General features: G+C 40.0%; 1 protein-coding gene across 2 annotated transcripts in view; it reads left to right on the forward strand.

The window, feature by feature from the left end:
- Nucleotides 1-21,086, forward strand: part of GNPTAB (N-acetylglucosamine-1-phosphate transferase subunits alpha and beta) — a 58,932-nt gene continuing 37,846 nt past the window's right edge. The window contains exons 1-2 of one of the 2 annotated variants that reach the window (XM_006914548.2): nt 1-207; nt 15,018-15,103. In XM_006914548.2, coding sequence (XP_006914610.1) covers nt 91-207; nt 15,018-15,103 — 203 coding nt within the window. In that variant the 5' untranslated portion in view covers nt 1-90. Of the gene's footprint in view, nt 208-4,669; nt 4,811-15,017; nt 15,104-21,086 lie in introns of those variants that run through there. The other variant, XM_025048722.1, reaches the window with a different exon arrangement.

Genomic DNA, 21,086 nt, shown 5'->3' on the forward strand with positions numbered 1-21,086 from the left:
GTGACCTGAGCGCGGCGGCCAGGTCGGGGCCGCTGAATGGCGGCGCGTTGAGGCGGCGGCTCCGGGCGTGGCGTGGCGGCGGCCGGGGGGATGCTTTTCAAGCTCCTGCAGAGACAGACCTATACCTGCCTGTCCCACAGGTATGGGCTCTACGTCTGTTTCGTGGGCGTCGTTGTCACCATCGTCTCCGCCTTCCAGTTCGGAGAGGTGAGTAGCGGCGCGGGAGCCTCGGCGGGGACGCCTTGAACCCGCGCGACCTCGCGGCGCCCCAAGACCCAGCCCGCGCGGAGCCCTGGCGCCCTTGACTCCTGCTTCCCCATCCTCCCTGCGGCGCGGGGTGCTAGTCCCAGCGCCTGCCCTTTCTCCCGGGGCGCGGAGAACCCAGATCGCCCCGGCCTCGGGTTTCAGCATCTGGGGTCGAGATTTCGTCCTCCCGACTGTTTGAGGGGGTAGGCGCTGATTCCCTTTCCCTCCAGGTACTTTCTTCAGGGTCCCCAAGTCATTTCACTTTATCCCTCAGGCTTTATTCTCCATGAAGCCCCCTCCCGGGACCCAGAGTTGGTGGTGTCTTTTCTCCTTCCTAAATTCTAAATTCTCATCCCTTGCCCCTCCTACAGTTTTCCTCCTCCGCTGTCACCCTTCTAATCTTTTCACCTTTGACAAAGGCACTTTATCTTAATTTAGTTTCTTGCACGACCTCAGAACTTTGTCCAAGGGGCTTGTGTTTCTTTGCATGTGAATTTGCCGTGGGGAAAGTGTGTACTGGCCCCAAATTTGCAAGGGGACTTTTTTGCTCTTTTGCTCTGTCATTTGGAACAACTGTACCTCATCAGTTAGCCCTGCTGGCAGATGTGCACACACTGACGTGAAAGATCTCTTGGCAGCTCCAAACACCTTCCTCTGCCCCGAGATCACCTGAGGCTAGGGCCCCTTCACGTGACCAGAACACCGAACTGATCTTGGACTCCAGCACCGGACCTCTTGGGAGGCAGGCAGCACAAGCCCTTGCTTGGGTCATGGGATAGGCTAATAATTTACACTCCAAATCACATAAGCCCAGTCCTTTCTTGATCTGCTCTTAGATAATGTGCAATAAAATAGTCTTGTCACACTGTAAATTCCCCAGAGGGTCCCAAGCAACAGGTTTGGGAGGCCGAAACACCCAGGTTTAATAGATTTTGTACCCGTTAGGATATACACTTTGAACATTTTCTCAAATAAAACAACCTTTTTGGTTTAGATTGGATAGTTATTTCATTGTTGACAGTCTAATGTCTTTATCATAAACAAGTGTACAGTGACTGTGAGGAGGTCAGAACTGGAGTACATACCTCTATGGGATTTTAGAGAACACCACTTCTAAAAATAAGGGTCTATAGTAGCTGGGAGAAAAGTTGTATTTTCAAGTTGTTAGAAATCTGTTTCCTTGTTTATATGTATTGGTAGAAGGTTGCAAAGGTTTTAAAATTAACAGAGTGTGTTTTAGAAATGCCACAGTATACATTTGCTTGAAGTCTGTACCCATGCTGGATTGTGGGCACCATAAGAAAGGGTACTGTCTGTTTAACTACTGTAACCCTGGCCCCAGCAAGTACTGTGACAAGTACTGCCACAGTATGCAGTCTAAATACTTGTTTAATGAATGAATGAATGTTATGACATGGTTTCCAGGCTTACACTTTTAGTAGTTAGTTAGTTCTTGGTCTAGGGGCTGATAAAAATAAATTTTGTAAGGGTGAGAGAAAGTTCCCCAGACTTGTTAAGTGTGGAATATGTAACTAATATACCACCTGCTGTTCCATCTTTGTTTCATGTATTGCAATTTAATATAGTGAATGTATCTATGCATAGTTAAATGTCTTATGGCAGATAGATTTTTTTAGATTTTTTTATGACCCTGACTAGCTGTTTATTTACACCCCTGCAGTGTGAAGGTGAGTTAAAGGCATCAGTTGTTAGAATTTTTCATTTTATATTTTCAACACTTGGTTATTTATTTACCAAAAGAAAAACATGAAAAAAATTTGAATTACAGTTGACATTCAATATTATTTTATATTAGTTTTAGGTCTACAGCATAGTGGTTAGACATTTATATCATGTATGAAGTGATTTCTCCAATTACTCTAGTACCTACCTGATGCCATACATAGTTATTAAGTATTATTTACTATATTCCCTATGCTGTACTTTATATCCTGTGACTATTTTGTACCTGCCAATTTGTACTTCTTAAACCTTTCGCCTAGCCCCACAATCTTCCTCCCTTCTGGCAACCATCAGTTTGTTTTCTGTATCTATGTCTGTTTCTGTTTGTTCATTTATTTTGTTCTTTAGATTCCATGTATAAGTGAGATCATATGGTATTTGTCTTCCTCTGTCTGACTTATTTCTCTTAGCATAATTCTCTCTAGGTCCATCCATGTTGTTGCAAAGAAAAAAAATTTGTCAGTCTTGAAATGGCCACAGATCTTAAAGTTTGGAACAGACGAAAGAAATGAGAGGCAAAGAGTGGCAACAGGTGGCGTGGAAGATGGAGACAGCTGGCTCAATACCACTAATACATTGCCTGTAATTAATTTGTACGGCACAGTGGAAAAGAGGAGCTGCTGGATTAGGCAGATCTGGGTTTGAATACTGCAGCCAGTATTCATGATCTCGATAATAGCTAATGCATATGGCTTACCAAGTGCTGGGCACTCTCTTTAACTGCTTTACATACATTAACTCATTCAATCCTCACATCACCCCTATGAGATGGGTAATTATTTTGTTCATTTTATGAGTGTTGAAATTGAGGCACTTGCACCAGTAATCCAGCCAATTCAAGGCAGAACTGGGCTTCAAACCAAGTCAGTATATGGCTCCAGAGCTGTACTTTCAAGTATATCTCTTTATGGTCTCTCCAGCAGCCCAGATTGTCTCTTGTATGATCTTAGAAAGCATACTTAACTTCTCTGAGCCTCAGCTTCCTCATCTTTAAAATGGAGGCAAGAATACCCTCCTTGCAGGTTTGACAGGATTAAATAAGACCCATGTGTAAAATAACTCATACAAGTTCCTGGCACATAACAGACTCTCATTAAATGGTAGTAACTACTGCTGCTACTATTATCATCAACCATTTTATGTCTTTAATCCTTATTTTGAAATAAACTTTTGAAATAGAATACTCAATATACAATTAATATTACCAACTTGTTAATAACTTCATTAATTGTAATGGATGAAAGGACTATTCTCTTTATCATTAACTGCGAATTCACTAATATCTTTTCCCCCCTCTTAGAATACGTGGTATTGGCTGCTATGTTTTGATAAGCTATTTGTACACTCATCCAAATTTTGAGACAGAAAAGTGGAGTTAAGGGAAGGATATATTAAAAAAATATTTTCTGGAGAACCCTTGGAAATGCTGATCAAACAAAAGCAGAGCTGGATCAGAACCCCCAGGGAGGGCCCTCGAGGTGGGGTCTAATGTCCACTGAAGTGTGTTGCCTGGGGCTGAGGGTAGCAGGTGGGAACTTGCTTGTAAACTAGTTGCCCTGGGCAAGTCATGTGGCCTCTGGGAGTCTAGTTCCCATATCCACAAACGGGGGCACTAGATTGACTTTGATCTTACGAGTCTCTTTAGCTCAGAAAGTCCTGATTTTAAATATTGGTCTTCTGTTAGTTGATATTGTATGGACTTTAAAACATATGCTTTTGAACTAAAATTTTATTATTTCAGGGCCATCATGATTTAGTTGATTTATTTATATACATTATTTATAAACAAATCCATCATCTCATATCTGAAAGTTTTGGAACCACTGAATTACCTTATAATTAAACATCAGCCTCTTTTATAGTGGAACATATGACTATTCACACTCAGTGAGGAAAATAGACTATAAATAACTTCAAGTCAATGTAGATCAAGTTTTGCCACCAGATAAGTTCAGGTCAGGTTCAGTTTCGCTGCCAAATAAGACACAAAAAGATTTTCACTGTTGAGAGCTTTTTTAATTTTACAATTGTGAATAGAGGATGGTAGATCACTGTTGGGCATATATGTTTGTATCTATATGTAAAATACATTGCTTCCTTACGTGCACTAACTGTGAAAACAAATATCCCAAAATTAACCTACATGAGGAAGACAGACAGGTTCAGACAGAACCTGCCCATAGTGGGTGGTAACTTTCCCCAGCCTCCTTGATCCCTTTTGCTCACCCGCCTTCTACCACCATTTTGGATTAGTGAGAAACTGTTCAGTGAAAAAGAATATTGAAACCTGGGTCCAACTCAAGTTATGTTCAGTCTCGGTGACCAGTTTCTCATACCAGCCCAGTTCCAAGAAAGAAATTAGTTATCACATTTGTGTTTGAGTAGTTCACTCATTGAACAGATGTATTTTGAGAGTGTTGCCAAAGGCCACAAATGGGTGATATCTAATGAGACCTGGCCTGAGCGTTGGGAGGCAGCCTCTGGCCTGGTTCGAGCCCCACAGTAAACAGTGATCCTCAGTGGGTCCGCTAACTGTCAAAGCAGGGACCTTGTCTTATTCCCTGCTATATTCTTAGCACTCAAATGAATAAATGAATTGAGGTGATCTTAACCAACATCCCTTTGAACTTATTTCCAATAGAGGTTTCCTACTTTGACGCAGACCATCTGTAGTTACCTGTTCTTCCTCAGACATGATTAGTCTGATTGTACTCCAGATGGTAGAAGGTGATGTCAGAGATGCGAAGAATTACAGCTCATCCTTGAACATCTTTGCTGAGATAAGGCTGTGGCACATGTGAGGAGCAATACAAGGGGGCAGGTAATGAATGCTGGAGTAGGTCCCCAATAATCCCTTAGAGAGTCTGAGGAAGGGAAGCAAATTATGGGTTGAAGCATCCTAGAGGAAGCGGAGACTTTTACAAGGTGGCAGGAGCCTTTTTTTTTTTTAAATTATAAGTGTTTTAAATTTGCTACTGATATTAGCAAGCAGCACTTGGTTGTGATGAAATTTCAACTCAGACCTGGCTTAAGAGAAAAGGTATTTCTTTTTCCTCTTGTAATTGAAAAATCTAGGGTGAAACTTCTGGCAGGGTTGGATCGAGGTGCTCAAATGATGTCATCACATATCTCTTTTTGTTCCTCTTCTGCCCTTCTGTTGGTTTAGTTCTCAAGCAAGCTCTACCCACATGGGAGCAAAACAGAGATCGCTGCCAGCCAAACAAAGATTGCTGCCAGTAACTCCAGCTTCTGGTCTACCATTGTAGTAAACCTAGCAATAAAAGAGCTTTTCTTCCTCATGGCGTCAGCTAGGCCCAGGGTGGCCGGCCTAGGTAGCAGATGCCCTTGTTGTGCCCTCACTACCCACCTGGGTCGTCCCCCAGAGCTACAGTTGGTTGTGAGCAAGGCTGTCAGTTTCAACTGAACCACATGATCTGAGAGAGGTTCCCCAGAGGGAAATCACAAGGCTGTTATCAAAAGAAGGGCCAGAGCAACAGATGTCCTAGACAGTGGCTAGAGTTAAAACCTATCTCCTTTCCTTGGCCTTAATGTTGACATTGTGACTGTGGCAGCTCTTAGCCCTTTACTTTGTTCTAGAGATGTTAAAGTGGATTGTTTACACTTTTAATATCTTGTTAATTCCTCTATCTGTGAAACTTGTGTTCTTGGGTGGGTGTATTAATATCGAGTTTTCTTAAACACAGCTCAAGTGTGCCCTCATAAATCTTTCAGTAACAATTCAACATGTATCTTTAATGGGGAAATTTGATAGTTGTATCTGGTTTGACTTCCTTGTGAGGTCTTAATTTGTTGATCTTGTTTATGAAATTTAGCATATTGTGAGAGAAAAAACTTCACCTGACCATTTTTGCAGCACCTGGCACTCCATGCATTCGGAAATTCTCAGTCTTCCTTCACAAAGACCACCCTCCCTGTTCTCTTTGCCCACTCACTGTTCCTTTTGTCTTAAATCCTGGGATTCCCCAAGCTTTGCTCCTTGGCCATCCTTCTCCTGTCATGGGGGATATCACGCACAGCTTCTCAGTGCAGGCATCAGCTAATTGAGCTTGCCCAGGAGGTGAAACGCATTTGCCATTTCTGTACTTAGCACAAAGATGTTATCTTTCTTATCTTGGAATCCCTGTGCTGCAGCAGAGCACCCAGATCTTTCACTTAGTACATTTTTTATCTGAGCACTGTGCGAGGCCCTAGGCATAGAGTAGTGAACAGAGCAGGCACCTTCCTGCAGACAAGGAGTTTATGTTCTGGCTGTGCATTCAGACATTAAATACTACTTAATTAACAGTTGTGAGAAATGCTACATAAAAGAAAAGGGTGTTATGGGAGAGACCAGCAGTGAGAACCCCAACTTGTTTGGTGGCTGGATCAGGAGAGGCATTCTTGATGCAGTTTGAGCTCAGCGGTGAAGGGTCAAAATTAGGTAGAGGAGAGAAGAGGTCTGCTGAAGGCCCTTGGAGAGATTTTGCCCCCCAGAGGCATTTGGCAATGTTTGGAGACATTTTGGATTGTTATGACAGGGGTGTGAGGTGGGGTTGGTGCTACTGGCATTTATTGGGTGGAAGCCAGAGATTCTGCTAAACATCCTACAGTGCATAGCACAGCCCCCACAGCAAAGATTATCCAGCCCCAAATGTTACTAGTGCTCAGGCCCTGGAACCCCTGTGAATCTCTTGAAGTTGGGTTACATTTGAGAAGGTGAATGAAGGCCCATGTGGCCGGAGGGTGGGGAGCAAGAAAAGTAGTGGATCTAGGAGAGACTGGTGTAGCTGGTGGTGCCCAGCTCCCAGCACTGGGTAGAATAGGTGTTCGGGATTTGGGCGTTTGTCCTGAGAACAATGGGATAACATTCAGGGTTATTATGGGCTGGCATCTAGGGCACGGTGGCCAGGGGTGCTGCTGAACATCCTCCCGTGCACGGGGCAGCCCCCACAACAAACAGTTGTCAGGACCTAAATGTCAGCCGTGCTAAAGTTGAGAAACTCAATCAGAGGGAGCAAGAATGTCTGTAGGGCAGTTTGGAGCCTTAGAATTGGGTGGTGGAAGTACGTTTAAGAGAAGTAGACAGAAGGGAAGATTTGAGAGATTTAGGAGGCAAAATCATCTGGCCTTTTATGTTCCGTTATGTACCAGACACTCCATTGACATCCTGGGCTACAAAAATGAGGAAGATAGGTAACTTCATTTGCTGTCCTAGACCCTAAATCATATAGGTACTCAGTGAATATTTGTTGAATGAATACTTATGAAAACTTATTTATTTTTGCTCATTGATTGTGATTGAGCCTAATGAGAAAGCTGGTTTAAATGAGATGCCTAATGTATAGTGTATGGTTCAAGGTATTCGGCAAATGCTAATTAAATGCCAAGTGTTCTGTCCCAGGACTGTTCTTCTCTTGTCCATGATGCATGAAGACAGCAACAGTAGACCTACCTTCTGGACTGATGCCAAGGTCACATTGAAGAGTGTATTAATCTTTCCTTAGAGACAGAGCAGAAAAGTTCACAATGATTTCTTTACCTGAGTGTGCTTTATCATGGTTGATATGAAAGCTAAGGGAGCAAATGTATTATTAATTTAACACAGCCAGCCCCCTTATAATACCATATGTTATTCTAGCTCCTTCTAAAATGTAACAAACAAGCATATCTATAATAAGTTATATATATTCACGGTTTATCTTTTGAATTTCTTAATATCCTTTGATTGTTTTAATCTTGTGATCCATATGCAGTATCTTTAGCAGGTGATTAGTCAGCCTGAGTGTGATTCATATGTGCGCTAAATTAAGCAGGAAAAACAAGTAATCTTTCAAAATGTTACAGACTAAATCACACTTGCCAAATGCATTCTATGATCAGACTAAAAAACCATATTGCCCACTTTAAAATTGCTTTTTAAATTGTTTCTTCAATTCTAGTTATCCTTCTTCCTTGATACACCTTCTCGCCCTTCATTTCCTCATTCCATTAATTTAATTTCTGTCTGTGATTAATTCTAAATTGGGGAAAGCTTCTTTACCAAAATTTCAGAAGGTATTCGTTTGGCAGAGATTTATGGAGGTTTTTCCTCTGGGCCAAGTACTCCACTGCTTACTAGAGACACAAAGATGGTTCAGTTTCTGCTCTTGAATTCACTCTCCAGACTGGGAGATGGACAAGGAAATAGACTTAACATGCATTGTGATAAGTTGAAGACATAGGCATGGGTATTGGGCCGTTTCTCGACAGGCTGACTTCTGAGCTTGATCTTGAAGGAAATGGCTGAAGGAAGAAGGAGGAGCCCCCCTCACCTTTTAAGTGAAGGATGACATAGGTGTAAAGGTATGGATATGAGAAGTATTATCACCTTCTAGGAACAAAAGTAGTTCTGAAGGGCCCTGGCATACCAGGGATTGAAACCTGAGCGGCAAGCAGTGGCCAGTTTGGGACTCGCGTACTGAGTGATGCTTAAGAAATTTAGATTCATCCTGAAGACAGTGAGGATCATTCAGTTGATTTGAAGCAAGAGTGATGAATTAGATCTGCGTTTAGAACAGTTGCTCTGGAGGTAATGTGGAAGGTGAATTGCAGGTAGAAGAGAATGGTAGCAGGAGACTGTTGGGTGAAAATACCATGTTGAGTGCAATGCTTCAGAATAGGCAAGCTTTCAATATTGATTTTTATAATTGTACAAAGTCCTGAAAGAAAGGTGTCTTTGCTTTCAGAAACTGACATTATGTATTGCCGATTTATTGCTTGACTTTGTCTTTTTATTTATCCCCAGCGTGATGTTATCAGAAGTGAGGCCTTTGGGAGGTGATTAGGTCATGAGGATGGAATCCTCAATGAATGGGGTTAGTGCCCTTATAAATGAGACCCCGCATTGCTCCCTCATCCACTTCCCCTTCCACCATGTGAGGTGACACAGTGAGAAGACAGCTGTCTTTGAACCTGGAAGCCGGGTCTCACCAGATACCACATCTGCCAGCGCCTTGATCTTAGTCTTTCCAGTCTCCAGAACTGGGAGAAATAAATTTCTGTCGTTAGAAGCTACCCAGGCTGTAGTATTTTGCCATAACAGACTAAACGGATTAAGACAGGAAAAGAAAATGAGAGAGTTTAATCAAACGTGATTAGAAAATGCTTCTGATGATGAGCAGATTTGACTTCCTGATTGATATCAAAGGAGGAGTGTTCATAGAAAAGATAAAACTTAGAATAATATCTTTAAGATATATATCTTGGTCTCTCAGTACTCTTAATGCAAAATAAATTTTGTTTTCAGAAACTTACGAAGAATCTTTATAATCTATGAACACTGTAAACTGATGATAATCAATGTATGAAAAGCTCTGTCAGTGTTAGAGTTCTTACTGCTTGAGGTTAGAGAGCCCAACATCGTAAGTTTTACAGGGTAGCATGTCACATTTCTTTGCTTGGAAGATTGAGAAAGGGACATGTGCTTTTTACAGAGAGAGTTTTATATTCTTGCATGTCTAGGCTTACTATTGTCTCTACAATTCTAGCCCTTTAGCCTTTACCTTGACCGTCCAGGAATGGACCCAAAAGCAGAAAGTTCTAGTGGGAAACCATGGAGTGGTAAGCTGTTTCAAGATGTTTGCCTTGTAAGACTGGAAGCCATATTTGTTCATTCTAAAATGTTTATTGATTTTGTGCCAGGCACTGTGCAAGGATCTGGGAATACAAATGAAAAAGAGGTCGAATTCCTGGCTTTGAGTTGCTCACAGAGGTGTAGAAACATATTTAAACAGTTATCTTGTGGCACTGTAAATGCTGTCTTTAAGAGACATGTGAACACTTTGCATATAGGTATTGTATAGTCTTATATTACTTCCACATTTCATTACTCATCAAAGAGTCTTAGGAAATAGTTGGTATTAATATCCTCATTCTGCAAAAGATGAAATTGAGACTAGAGAAGTGTCCTAGATTTTATTATTGATAAGTGCCAGATTTACACTCATGTCTTCTGATTATAAATCTTATGGTCTTTGCACTATATATCTGTTCTCTTCTTAATAATTACCTTCCTCCTTTCCTTAACTGGGGAATTCCTCTGAAACAGGATTATGGGGCATGCATCTCATTCACTGTTATTCTGCTGTAGGCATGAATTTGATCACGTCTGGAATCATAAAAGTCTCTAATAAAAGCATCTACTAATTTTATCATTTTAAAAGGTTTATTATTTTAGTATTCATGTGCATGTACCAGTTTAAGGACTATTAGACATTTTAAAATACTGAGGAAAAAGGCAATTATTATTTGATTGCGGTCATTTATAAACATGCTAGGGAAACAGTTCTGGATCATTGAATTAAGGATGACAAACATACCAGCTTCAGAACTGGTCAAATGGCCACGTCCCTAACTGTGTATTTGACAAAGCCAGGTCTATGTAAATAAGTGTCAGAGGAGGCAGCCTGGTGATGCTGAAAGAGCCCGGACAAAGCAAAACAGGAAAATGGGCTCTGGAGCTGGGTTAATTCAGGTCTCTGCCCCATCACACACTGACTGCCACGTGTCCCGGGGCTTCTCTTTGGAAAATGAGCCGTCCTTGTACCTCCCTCACGGTAAGTCCCTTGTTACGAGGGTTCAGTGGGGAGGATTGTTTGGCATGATGTGCGTACCCACCCCTTCTCTGCGATCAACACATTAAGACTGACTTTGCTGCCATTTTGTAAAAAACTGACTAACAATTGATCTTGAATACCTCGAATGCGATGATGATTAAAATGGAGTCTTAAAAGTGGTTAACATTTTTAACTAGTACAATAAACCACCTTTAGATGATTTTTATAATTCCTTATTAATGAAACATTGTTTATGAGGTATTTCAGAGCTCTCATATTATTTTAATAAATAATATTTTAGTTCATTGTGTCTTAAATTTTATCAGCAAACAACCTTTAGTAGCAAAGAAAAGTAAATACTCGGAGGAGAATAGTGTAGAGAGGATGCGTGTGTACGTGGGGGTGGGGATGGGGATAGGGATAATAATTCAAAATGGCAAGCAGGAATTTTCTGCAGGGCAATGTTTTCTCTATAAAAATTATCTCAATTTTCCACATTACTTCATTAAAAATTGTGTTACTACCAATATAATATTTTAAATGTCATTATAAAAATGATGGTTCAGGAAAATATGCTTTATTTACCAAGGACTTCTAGTATATCCATCATACTTTTCATACCTTTTACTCACCATGTCATATGAGAATCACTGTCCTACTGCAGTAGCACAGCAAACCGATGAAATAGATTTTGTGCTTAAGTTCGTAGTGGAGGAAATTGAGGCCTGAAAATTTGTAACTTACCTACTGGTAGGAGAACTGAGAAGTTCTCCCAAAATGTGTCCCAAATCTCCAAATCCAGTGTTTGCTTATGTCACTCCTGCCATAACCAAATATTTATTAAGAAGAATATGGTATATAGTGAAATGTGCTGAGTGTGAGTTGATGATCAGTAGCATTGTAAGTAATTCTCTACCCTCAAGCAGTTTGTAACCTGGTGGTCTGACAGGATGCTAACATGGGGTGAAAGATAAATATAACGATAAAAAAGCTAAGTGATGCAAGGCAAGAAATATTATAAGGCGGCGGGTTACTGATTTCCAAGTAAGTGATAAGAGATATAAATTACTCAGAGTTCTGAGAAAGAAGCATTCAAATTGGGCTGAAGAATATGGAAAGGCTTTGTGGAAGAAGAGGCTTGACTTTATAAGTGTTTCTCTAACTTCTCCACTGGTCTTTTGTTTATTGCTAAGAATGGCTGAAAATAGATCTAATTATGAGTTTATGTGTTTTTTGGTTTCTTTGTCATTTGGAAGTAAGTTATATTTTTATGGCTTACCCCAGAATAAGTAATTTGATAATTGTCCATTCAAATTTCTGCCGTTTTCCATCCTGGGTAGTATTAAGAAAATGATCTGACATTAACCCTTAGATGAATCTTATTTGATTTACAGGCCTCCTTTTTTGATCCCTCACATAGCACATTACTAATTCACTTAAAAAAAAAAAAGAATTTGGCAAGATTTCCATAACAGGGTCTAGTAGACAGTTGATGTAAGCAGGAAAGGGAAATGGTTATGACGTAAGAGAATCAAGTTTAAATGTTGATGGGGTTAGGACCAGGGACAAGAGACCCAGAGGAGGCTGAAAATAGGAAGAGACTTGATGTCCTAATGGAGTTGACAGGTGGGCCCAGAAAAGAAACTGCACCATTTACACAGTGTCATCCACACAACTCTACACCTCCTTTAGTCCTATACTTTTAGGACTGGAAGGGATTTCAGAGATGATTTGTTCAGACCCCTTTCATTATTCAGAACTGAGACTAAATAATTTGCCCAAGATCTCGATAAAAGTGATAGAGTAGAGGTGAAAACCTGCGTCCTCTGAGTTACAACCCAGCTACCTCCCCTGAGAGCTTAGTGTGCAGAATTCTGGATGAGTAGGAATGTTTCTGTTGTGTTAGATAAGGGTCTCTTGCTATTGTTGTTCTTTCTCATATACCAGAGTGGTTTGGAGATGGTGAGATTGTTTTATCTGACGAAGGAAGACACGTTGTGTCAACATGTAGCATGTCAGCATTTCTCAGCCATTTGTGAAGTGTGCTCTTTTATGTTCCTCCTCACCTTCTGAGTACAGGGATATTGATGGAGAATCACTTCTATTTGAGCTCAATAAGTTGATACTAATTGATACAGTTATATTATTAAAAATGATAATATATATTTAGTAAAGGTGATGGCTATGTGCCTGCATTGGGTTTGATGCTATGTCTGTTATTAAAGGTAGAGCTCATTCCCCCTCCTCTAGGAATTTGTGGTCCAGTGGAGAGGCCAGTCATATACATGTATAACCTCAAATGTACCATAACTAAAATGGGACCCTTGAATCCCACCAGCTTTCATCCCCACTACACCTGTTCCTTCTATGTCACTAGGTGGTCCCACTGTCTCTTCAGTCACTCATATTAGATACACTGAAAACCTAGCAATCATTCTTGATTCTCTTCCTTTCCTCACCCCCATATCCATTCTAGTAGCAAACTCTCTGACACACCCCGTTCTCCAGCTGAACTGCTTACAGACTCCTGTTTATCTTTTAAGAATCTGCCAACACTCCTTCAGGAAAGTCTTTTTGATGTCTTCCTAGGGAGAGTTCAGTGTTCCTTCAAATTCCTGCTTCTTCAGGAAAGTCTTTTTGGTGTCGTCCTAGGGAAGGTTTGATGTTCCTGCTATAGCCATCAGTAAACCTCTACTAATGATAATTGGCTGTAGTTCCTTAAAGTCAGGGAACTTAGCTCATTTCTCTTTGTAAGCCTAGTACAAGGCACATTAGACCCTCAGTTTTTAAATTGATACATTTTAAATCAGTTGTTTTTAAATCAATACATTGAGTGAGAGAATTATTAGTTGAATTTGTGATGTTTATGAAGTATGCGAATGAAGGGAGGTGGTACAGGTAGGCAGAGGCCAGGTCTTGAAAAACCTAAATGCCATGAAAAGAAGTGAGCAATTGTAGTTGAGCCCTAGGTCAACCAGATGTTGTCATGTGACTGCCTTCTGGCTAATGAAAACAAGTGCAGCTTCCAAGAAGCCTCCTTAAAGGAGGAGCATGTCTTTCACCTTCTCTTCTTTCTGCTGGCTAGAATGAAACCAAATGACTGGAATTTCCCACAGCCATCTCAGTGTAGCAGGGCTACATCTTAGGGTTGGTGGAATGGGAAGCTGGAAGGAGCCTTGGCAGGAAGGCGGGCATTCCAGGAAGAGGAAGAGAATGAAAGGACAAATTTAAAGGTCAGAGAGAAGAGGATGAAAAGGAGATCGAAAAGGATTCACCAGAGTGATGAGAGAAAACCAAGAGAGTGATTCAGTAAGGAGGAACTGGGCAACCACCACCAGTTGAGTAAGATAAAGATCAGGAAAATGTCACTGAATTTGACCTGGTGGCCTTGTTAAGCCACAAAAGTGGTGAGAGAGAAGTAATACTGGAGTGGGCTGAAGGGCGAATTGAAGAGTGGGAAATGACTCTCTAAAGATATTTGCCCTAAGAGACAGAATTTAGAGTAGAGGGACTAGCTGGAGCAAGGTGTGAAGTGAACATTTTTCTGAGATGCTGGAATATGTTTGTATGCTGATGGGAATGATCCTATTGAGAAGAAGAGAGAAAAGAGGCAGAGTCTTGAGAAGACGAGTTGATACCATCCAGAGTAAATGGCCAGAGATGGGAGTTTGCAAGAAGGAGGGACACTTCCTCTATGGTAAAGGGAGTGAAGAAGTAAATGGGGCATATGTGTGGGTAGGTTTATAGACCTGGGATGCAGACATGAGGGGGCCCCTATCTAAACCCCTGTGTTTTCTCCTGAAATACTTAGCAAGGTCATCAGCTGAAACCTCGTAGATAGTAAGGTAGTCATCATCCCCCATATCTTGTCAGTCTCTTCTGCTTTAGCTTGTGTTCTGTGCTGCGAGGAGAGTCTTTCTCAACTTTTGGATGGATCGTGTAGCTGCCTTAAAATTCTTCAGTACCTCCGCTTCCCATGGCATGGAAGGCACATCCCAGTCAGGGCCCATCCTCCTCTCCAGCGGCATTTCTCTGCTGTTACTCACTGTGCTGCATCCAAGGCCAACTGCACGGCCGCCCTCAAACAACTTGTTTTTGCTGGTTCTTAACTTTTGAACATGCTCTTCTGGCACGGTCCCTTTCTCCTACCTGGCGAACTCATTCTCTAATATCTAGTTCTCATATGGCATCCTTTTAAATCTCTTTGATTCCACTCCCCCTTCCACAGGCCAGTTATCTATCTGTATAACTGTCCTTATATTGTAGCTTATTCATCTGGATTGGGTACAGTGTCTGATAGATGACAGGCACTGAGTAGATGAATTTTGATTGTTTTACTTGTTCCTTTAACAATTCTTAATGCAATTAAAATGAAATCTTATTCTTAGTATTTGATGCAAATGAAACATTATTTTTTTCTTTTTTTTCCCCTAGGTGGTTCTGGAATGGAGCCGGGATCAATACCATGTTTTGTTTGATTCCTACAGAGACAATATTGCTGGAAAGTCCTTTCAAAATCGGTGAGAAGAGATCAGTTTTGGAGAGGAATTTATTTGGACTTAAATGATGAGTCATGAAATCACCCAGGCTTTAAATATAGCAGTTGAAGGGAGCTTTCCAAGTTGTAGATGTGGTTTAAGTCGTTCAAGACTCCTCCCATCTAAGGGAACCTTGTAGTCCATCTTCAAGTTTTACAGATGGAAAATCTGACTCTCAAAGAGTAATCCTGCCTTGCACTTTATCAAGTACTCTAAGTTACATGGTCTCATTTTATCTTTGCCCCAGTTCTGTGAAGTAAAGGTCATTCCGTCCCCCTGTAGAATGAGGAAACTGGGTGGCTTACTCTGCAGCCACTTCTGAGCCCTGGCCAGTATTCTTCGGTTGACCTCACTCTGTTAACCAGGGCTATTCCTATGATAGCCACCAGTCCTGGACCCTCACCTGTCCCTGTGGTCACCACATCTTGCTGCCTTGCTGTAGGAAGGAACAAACAACTTCACAGGTTGTGTCTTTTGCTCCTTAAAGCCAAGCTTCTTGGTGTAGCCATTTCGAATGCTGCCGTCAACCCTTCTTTTCCTTGGAGAGTTTTCTTCTATCACAAGACAGACCTCGGAACAGAAGCAGTCTTTCTAGCATCTTCTTTCTCTTCTTGCAGCTAAAATGAATCACACAGGCTCTTTTAGTTTTTGTCTATAAAACTATTCCTGATATTCTTTTATATTATAAAAGCAATATATGTGGTGAAAATAGTTCAAGCATTTCAGAAAAATAAAAAGTAAATTCTCTCTCTCTGTTCCATTCAGAATTTCCCTTCACCCAGAGGAACCACTTAATGGATTTTTGTTTTGGATTCCTCTGGTGATCATCATTCTAACTTTAAAAAATAAACAAAGTTTTCTCTTTTTTGATTTATTCGCTTTATACAGTATCTGTTGATTCTCCTTTTCATTGTAATGGCTCACAGCCAGTCACTACAGGGCAAGGAGCAAGAGAAGACCAGAACGAACATGGAGTAGCAAGTAAGGTACTTAACCTCGCAGAAGACCTTGGTTTAAATGTCAGGCCATACATGGAGACTTTTACTGTCATTTTTCCCTGAGGAGAAGTCCCATAAATTTTTCCCTCTACTCTCACTGAACCAGAAAACCTAATGAAACAATAAGTAATAATAGGTGTCAATTGACACACCTTGACAGTTTTTTGAGAACCTATATCACCAACTCTTCTAGAGCCCTTGTCCCCCGCTTAGAAGCACTTTCTTGTCCCTCTGTTCACTTGTTATGAGTGCTTATGTGATTTCTATCAAGTGAGTAGTTTTAAAAATAACTGTGTTAATTAGATGTACTTATTATTATAGTCCTGACCATCTCAGTGAAGAAGGGTTATGGGATTTCTTGAATTGACCTAAAGCTTTGCTCTTTGCTTTGGTCCTTAAGGCACCCTATGTGTGAATGTCATCCCTGAATTTGCTCCTTCAGCAAAGATGGGATCTTTGAGTTTTACTCTATTTTAGACCCTGAGATATTACTATCTGCTATAAAGGATTTCATCGTCTAGAATGGGCGATAGCTTACAAGCAAATAATTAGCAAAGTAGGGAAACTCTAGATCTCTCTCTTAGGAGCTCTGAAAACAGCAGTCTTGAAGACTCTGGAGGACTGTGAAATCAAAACTTTTTTATTACAATAATAAGGTGTTATTAGCCTTTTTTACTGCGTTGACATTTGCATTGATAGTATAAAAGCAGTGGTGGGTAAAATTGCCACACTTGAGCGTGAGTCATTGTCTTCTTCACCACCACATTTTTGCAGGGAGAAGACAAAAGCTAGTTTCACTTTTAAAAGTTCATGATAAAGCAGCAAAAATTATTGCTTTAATTATATCTTGACCGTTTGAGTAAACATTTTTTTTTTTTTATGTCTTTGTAATGAAATAAGAAGCACACATAAAACACCTGACTGCTTGGTGATGGTCTTAAGGAAAAAGCCTTGTGTGATTATCTGAGTTATAACCTGAACTAGCTGGCTCTTCTGTTTCACGGAACACCATTGTTATAACTTGAAAGGACAGATTCAAGTATGGTTACTTAGGCTTGGTTATTTGGCAGGTATTTTCTTGACAGTGAACAAAGCAGTCCTGTCTCTTGAAGGAAAACAAATAACAGTATTTGTTGCCAATGATAAAACTTGAGCTTTCAAGTGAAAATTAGAATTTTAGAAAACTTGCTTCCACCACCGTGAGCTTAACAGCTTCACACTATCAAAAAACACTTCTCTGATTAGATTTGTGTAGATATGATTTCATCTAGAAAATCATATTCATCAACATTATATGAGAGCATTGAGGAAAAGTGTCACCATTTGGCAGAGCTGCATAACTCAAGTTGCATAACTTATTTTCCAGATAAGCAATACATTTATGTTACAGAATCTGGCATGGGTAAAAGCCATTCAACGTGCAAGAAAGACCAACGGATTTTAATGTAAAAGCACAAAAGTTCAGTAATGTCGTTTCTGATTCTACATTGCAACTAATTTTTAGGAAACTACCACTTGTTTTGGTGTGGTATCAAAGAAGAATATCCATTATTATCTGAAAAGGCTATTAAAATACTCCTCTTTCCAATTACATATTTGTGAGCCTGTTTTTTTTGTTTGTTTGTTTTTTGTTTTTTGTTTTTCCATTTACTTCAACCATAAGGGAACAGACTGAATACAGGAGATTTGAGGTGCTTGTTTTTTTCTGCTAAGTCATTAAAGAGATGAAATAGCAGAAAGGTAAAACAGTGCTTCTCACTAAATTTTTTTATTTTGAAAAATATTGTTTTCATTAAAAAAGTTATTCATATAAATAGTTAACATGTGAAGGGCTTTATTATTATTTTTAAATGAATTAGTGTTTTTAAAAGGTCTTTTATTTTCAAATATGGCAAATGTGGATAGTTATAACCTATAAACCAAAGCTTTTTGGGGTCTTCAATAATTTTTAAGTGTGGAAGGTCTGGAGACTGAAAAGTTTGGGAACCATTTCCTTACCATAGCAGTTCTCAAACTTCAGTGTGAACCAGGATCCCATGGAAGGCTTGAGAAAATAAAGTTTCTCCCTACTCCCAGAATTTCTTAGTCTGTAGGTTTCAGAGGGGCTCAGAGAATTTTCATTTCTCACAAGTTCACTGGTGATACTCAGGCTGCTGGTCTGGTAACCACACTTTGAGAACTGTTACACCAACAGATTCCTAATGAAATACAATTTTCCTACTTTTCCAATCTTCACTTTAATAATACTTTTTCTAAAAAAGAAAAACTCAAAATGGGTTATTTTTTTTTTTTTATTCAGATATTTATTGAGTATCTGCTCAACCTACTGTTCCTTATGCTGTGCTAGGTGCTGATAGTGCAGTTGTATAAGTGCCTGCCTTAAGGGGCTTTGAAAATTAGAAGGAAATCTAGCTTAGAAAATCTAGATATTGAGGTCTGCAGTTTTAAGCAAATACTCTTGTTCTCTTTTTGAAGAATTTTATAAAATTAAATTTTTAGGGGGTGACATTGGTTAATAAAATTATGTAGGTTTCAAGTGTACAATTCAATAATACATCATCTGTATATTGCATTTTGTGTTCACTACCCAGTCAGATCTGTCACCATATTTTGACTCCATTTACCTTTGTCTACCTTCCCCTTTCCCCCTTTTCCCTCTAGTAACCACTAAACTGTGTGTTAAATATTTCTCCTTCTAAAATTAAGCTTGCATTAAAATGTAGTTTAATTTTTATGCAGGGATATTTCAGAATTGCCTAATTTTGACGATGACAAGTAAATGAATCATACATAACATACCACATGTTCTAATGTATTTTAAAACACCATAATGTTTATAGGAAGTTTTCATTGTTTTGCTAGTTTTTCTTTTTAGTGTTGTTTGCTCTGAGTGAAAAAAAAATCATGTCACTATTGTCATTTACCTACTGCTGCTAATCGTGGGGCATTATTAAGATAAAATCTCTCTTCCAACTCTTTCATTCTAAGATACTATTTAAGTTCTAAGTTTTCTTACCTACTTTATAGAACATAGAACCAAGAGACTATTAAGTGCCTTTACATTCATTTAAGCCAAACTGATGAAAAGTTGTATCACGGTCACCACAGCTTTGGTTCTGAGTCATAGGTGACTTATATAGTCTTTGATTCTGTGATAAAAGCTTCCATCTCATTTGGGAACTAAGATAGTGGTCTCGTGGTTAGAACAGAAGACTCCAACTTACTGTGACCATGATCTTAGAAAAACAACTGACTCACTGACCTGGAGCAGGTCACACATCACACGATTTCCTTGGGGTTGTTAGTTTAATACCAGAGAATTAAATCGGTCATGTAATACAGCCTTATTAGAAGAACCGGTACATAAATGCATTATATACTTACATTGTTTTCCTCAGCTGAATATGTATGGATATCTCTTGATTCTATTTAAAAATCTTTAATAGCAGAAGTTTTGGAATGTGAAATTCTTTTTTTAACCTTTTAAAAATATGTCACTTAAGCAGTTTTTTCAAATCAATTTTCAGTCTAAGCATAGACCCCCTGAGAAGTTGGGAGTGAAATGATCTTGGGTAATTTACATGAGGGTAATGTCTTTTTTTTTTTTTTTTTTAATGGAAAAGACCAGTGTGTATGTCGAGGGAGTGAACTAATGGTTTATTTAGCCAACAAGTATATATTAAACCCCACTCATGGACTAGGCACTATTCCTAGGCATGTGGTAGACAGGAGAAACTCATAGACCCCACATAGAACTGGCATTTTACTGGGGGAGGCTTTTGTTTTTTAACTTGAAAATGTGAATTATAACCTACATATAAATGAACAGCTCTCAACGTGAATTTTTTGACCAGCAACATAGGCATTACCTGGGAACTTGTTAGAAAAGCAAATTCTGGGGTCCTAGTCCAGACCTAATGAATCAAATTCTGGGGATGGAGCCCAGCAATCTTTTACAAGTCCTACATGTGATTCTGATACCTGCTAACATTTGAGAACCATCAATATAGATAAGTGCAGAAAAAACCTAGATGAGGATGCTTTTGCACAGTTACTGTAGGGAGAGAGCTCCCGAAGATAAAGGAAAGAGAAGAAATAATTCATGAAGCAGGGCATGAAAACAGAATGCATGAACATTTCTGCCTCAGCGATACTCCTATCTCTGGAAGATAGACATGCGTAAAAAAGGAGTCCAGCACAGCGTGCCAAGACTTCCTTAGAATACAAAGCACAGTAGAAGCTGCATGTTAAGCAGTACGTTCTCTTTGGGAGAAGTGAGGGAAGGGGTCATTGGGGAAGGAGGACATTGTTGACAGGAGCATGAAAGAAAGGATATTGCAGGCAGAGGGAAGCATGTTCAAAGGCACAAAAGCCTATACGTTCTTACCCTGTTTGGGTAAGGGTATACAGTTGGAGTGTCTAGAACATGAGGTGTAGATTATGAAGGAGTTTAGGTTATATTTTGCAGGCAGTGGTGAATCTTGACAGGAGGGTTGGTAGATGCTCAGTGATCACAGATGCCTGATTATGAGGTGATTCTTCATTTTCCCCATGAAGCTCTGGGTCCCCTGTTACCTCGTTAACCCCACCTCTCCTGTGCTCTTCCCTTTGCTCCCGTTATCTCTGCCACACCAGCTTCAGTTCCTTGACTGTGCCATATGGATGTCTGCATCAGGGCATTTGCATAGGGTGTTCCCGTTCTTTGGACCATTCTCCCCCAAGTTACCCACGTGGCTTGCCTCCTCACTTCCTTCACATCTTTGCTGAAATGCTACTTTCCAGTGAGGCCATTGCTAATTTCCCTACTTAATACTGACCTCCACCATAGGCATACTTCATATCCCCTGCTTTATTTTCTCCATAAGAACACTGAACATCATTTGACTTTATTTGGTTTATTTCCTGCCTTCACCTTTCTAGAATGTAAGCTCTATGAAGGCACAGATTTCAGTTTTATTTTATTTCCT

Source organism: Pteropus alecto, unplaced genomic scaffold (genome assembly GCF_000325575.1).
Source record: "Pteropus alecto unplaced genomic scaffold, ASM32557v1 scaffold94, whole genome shotgun sequence".
NCBI lineage: Eukaryota > Metazoa > Chordata > Mammalia > Chiroptera > Pteropodidae > Pteropus > Pteropus alecto.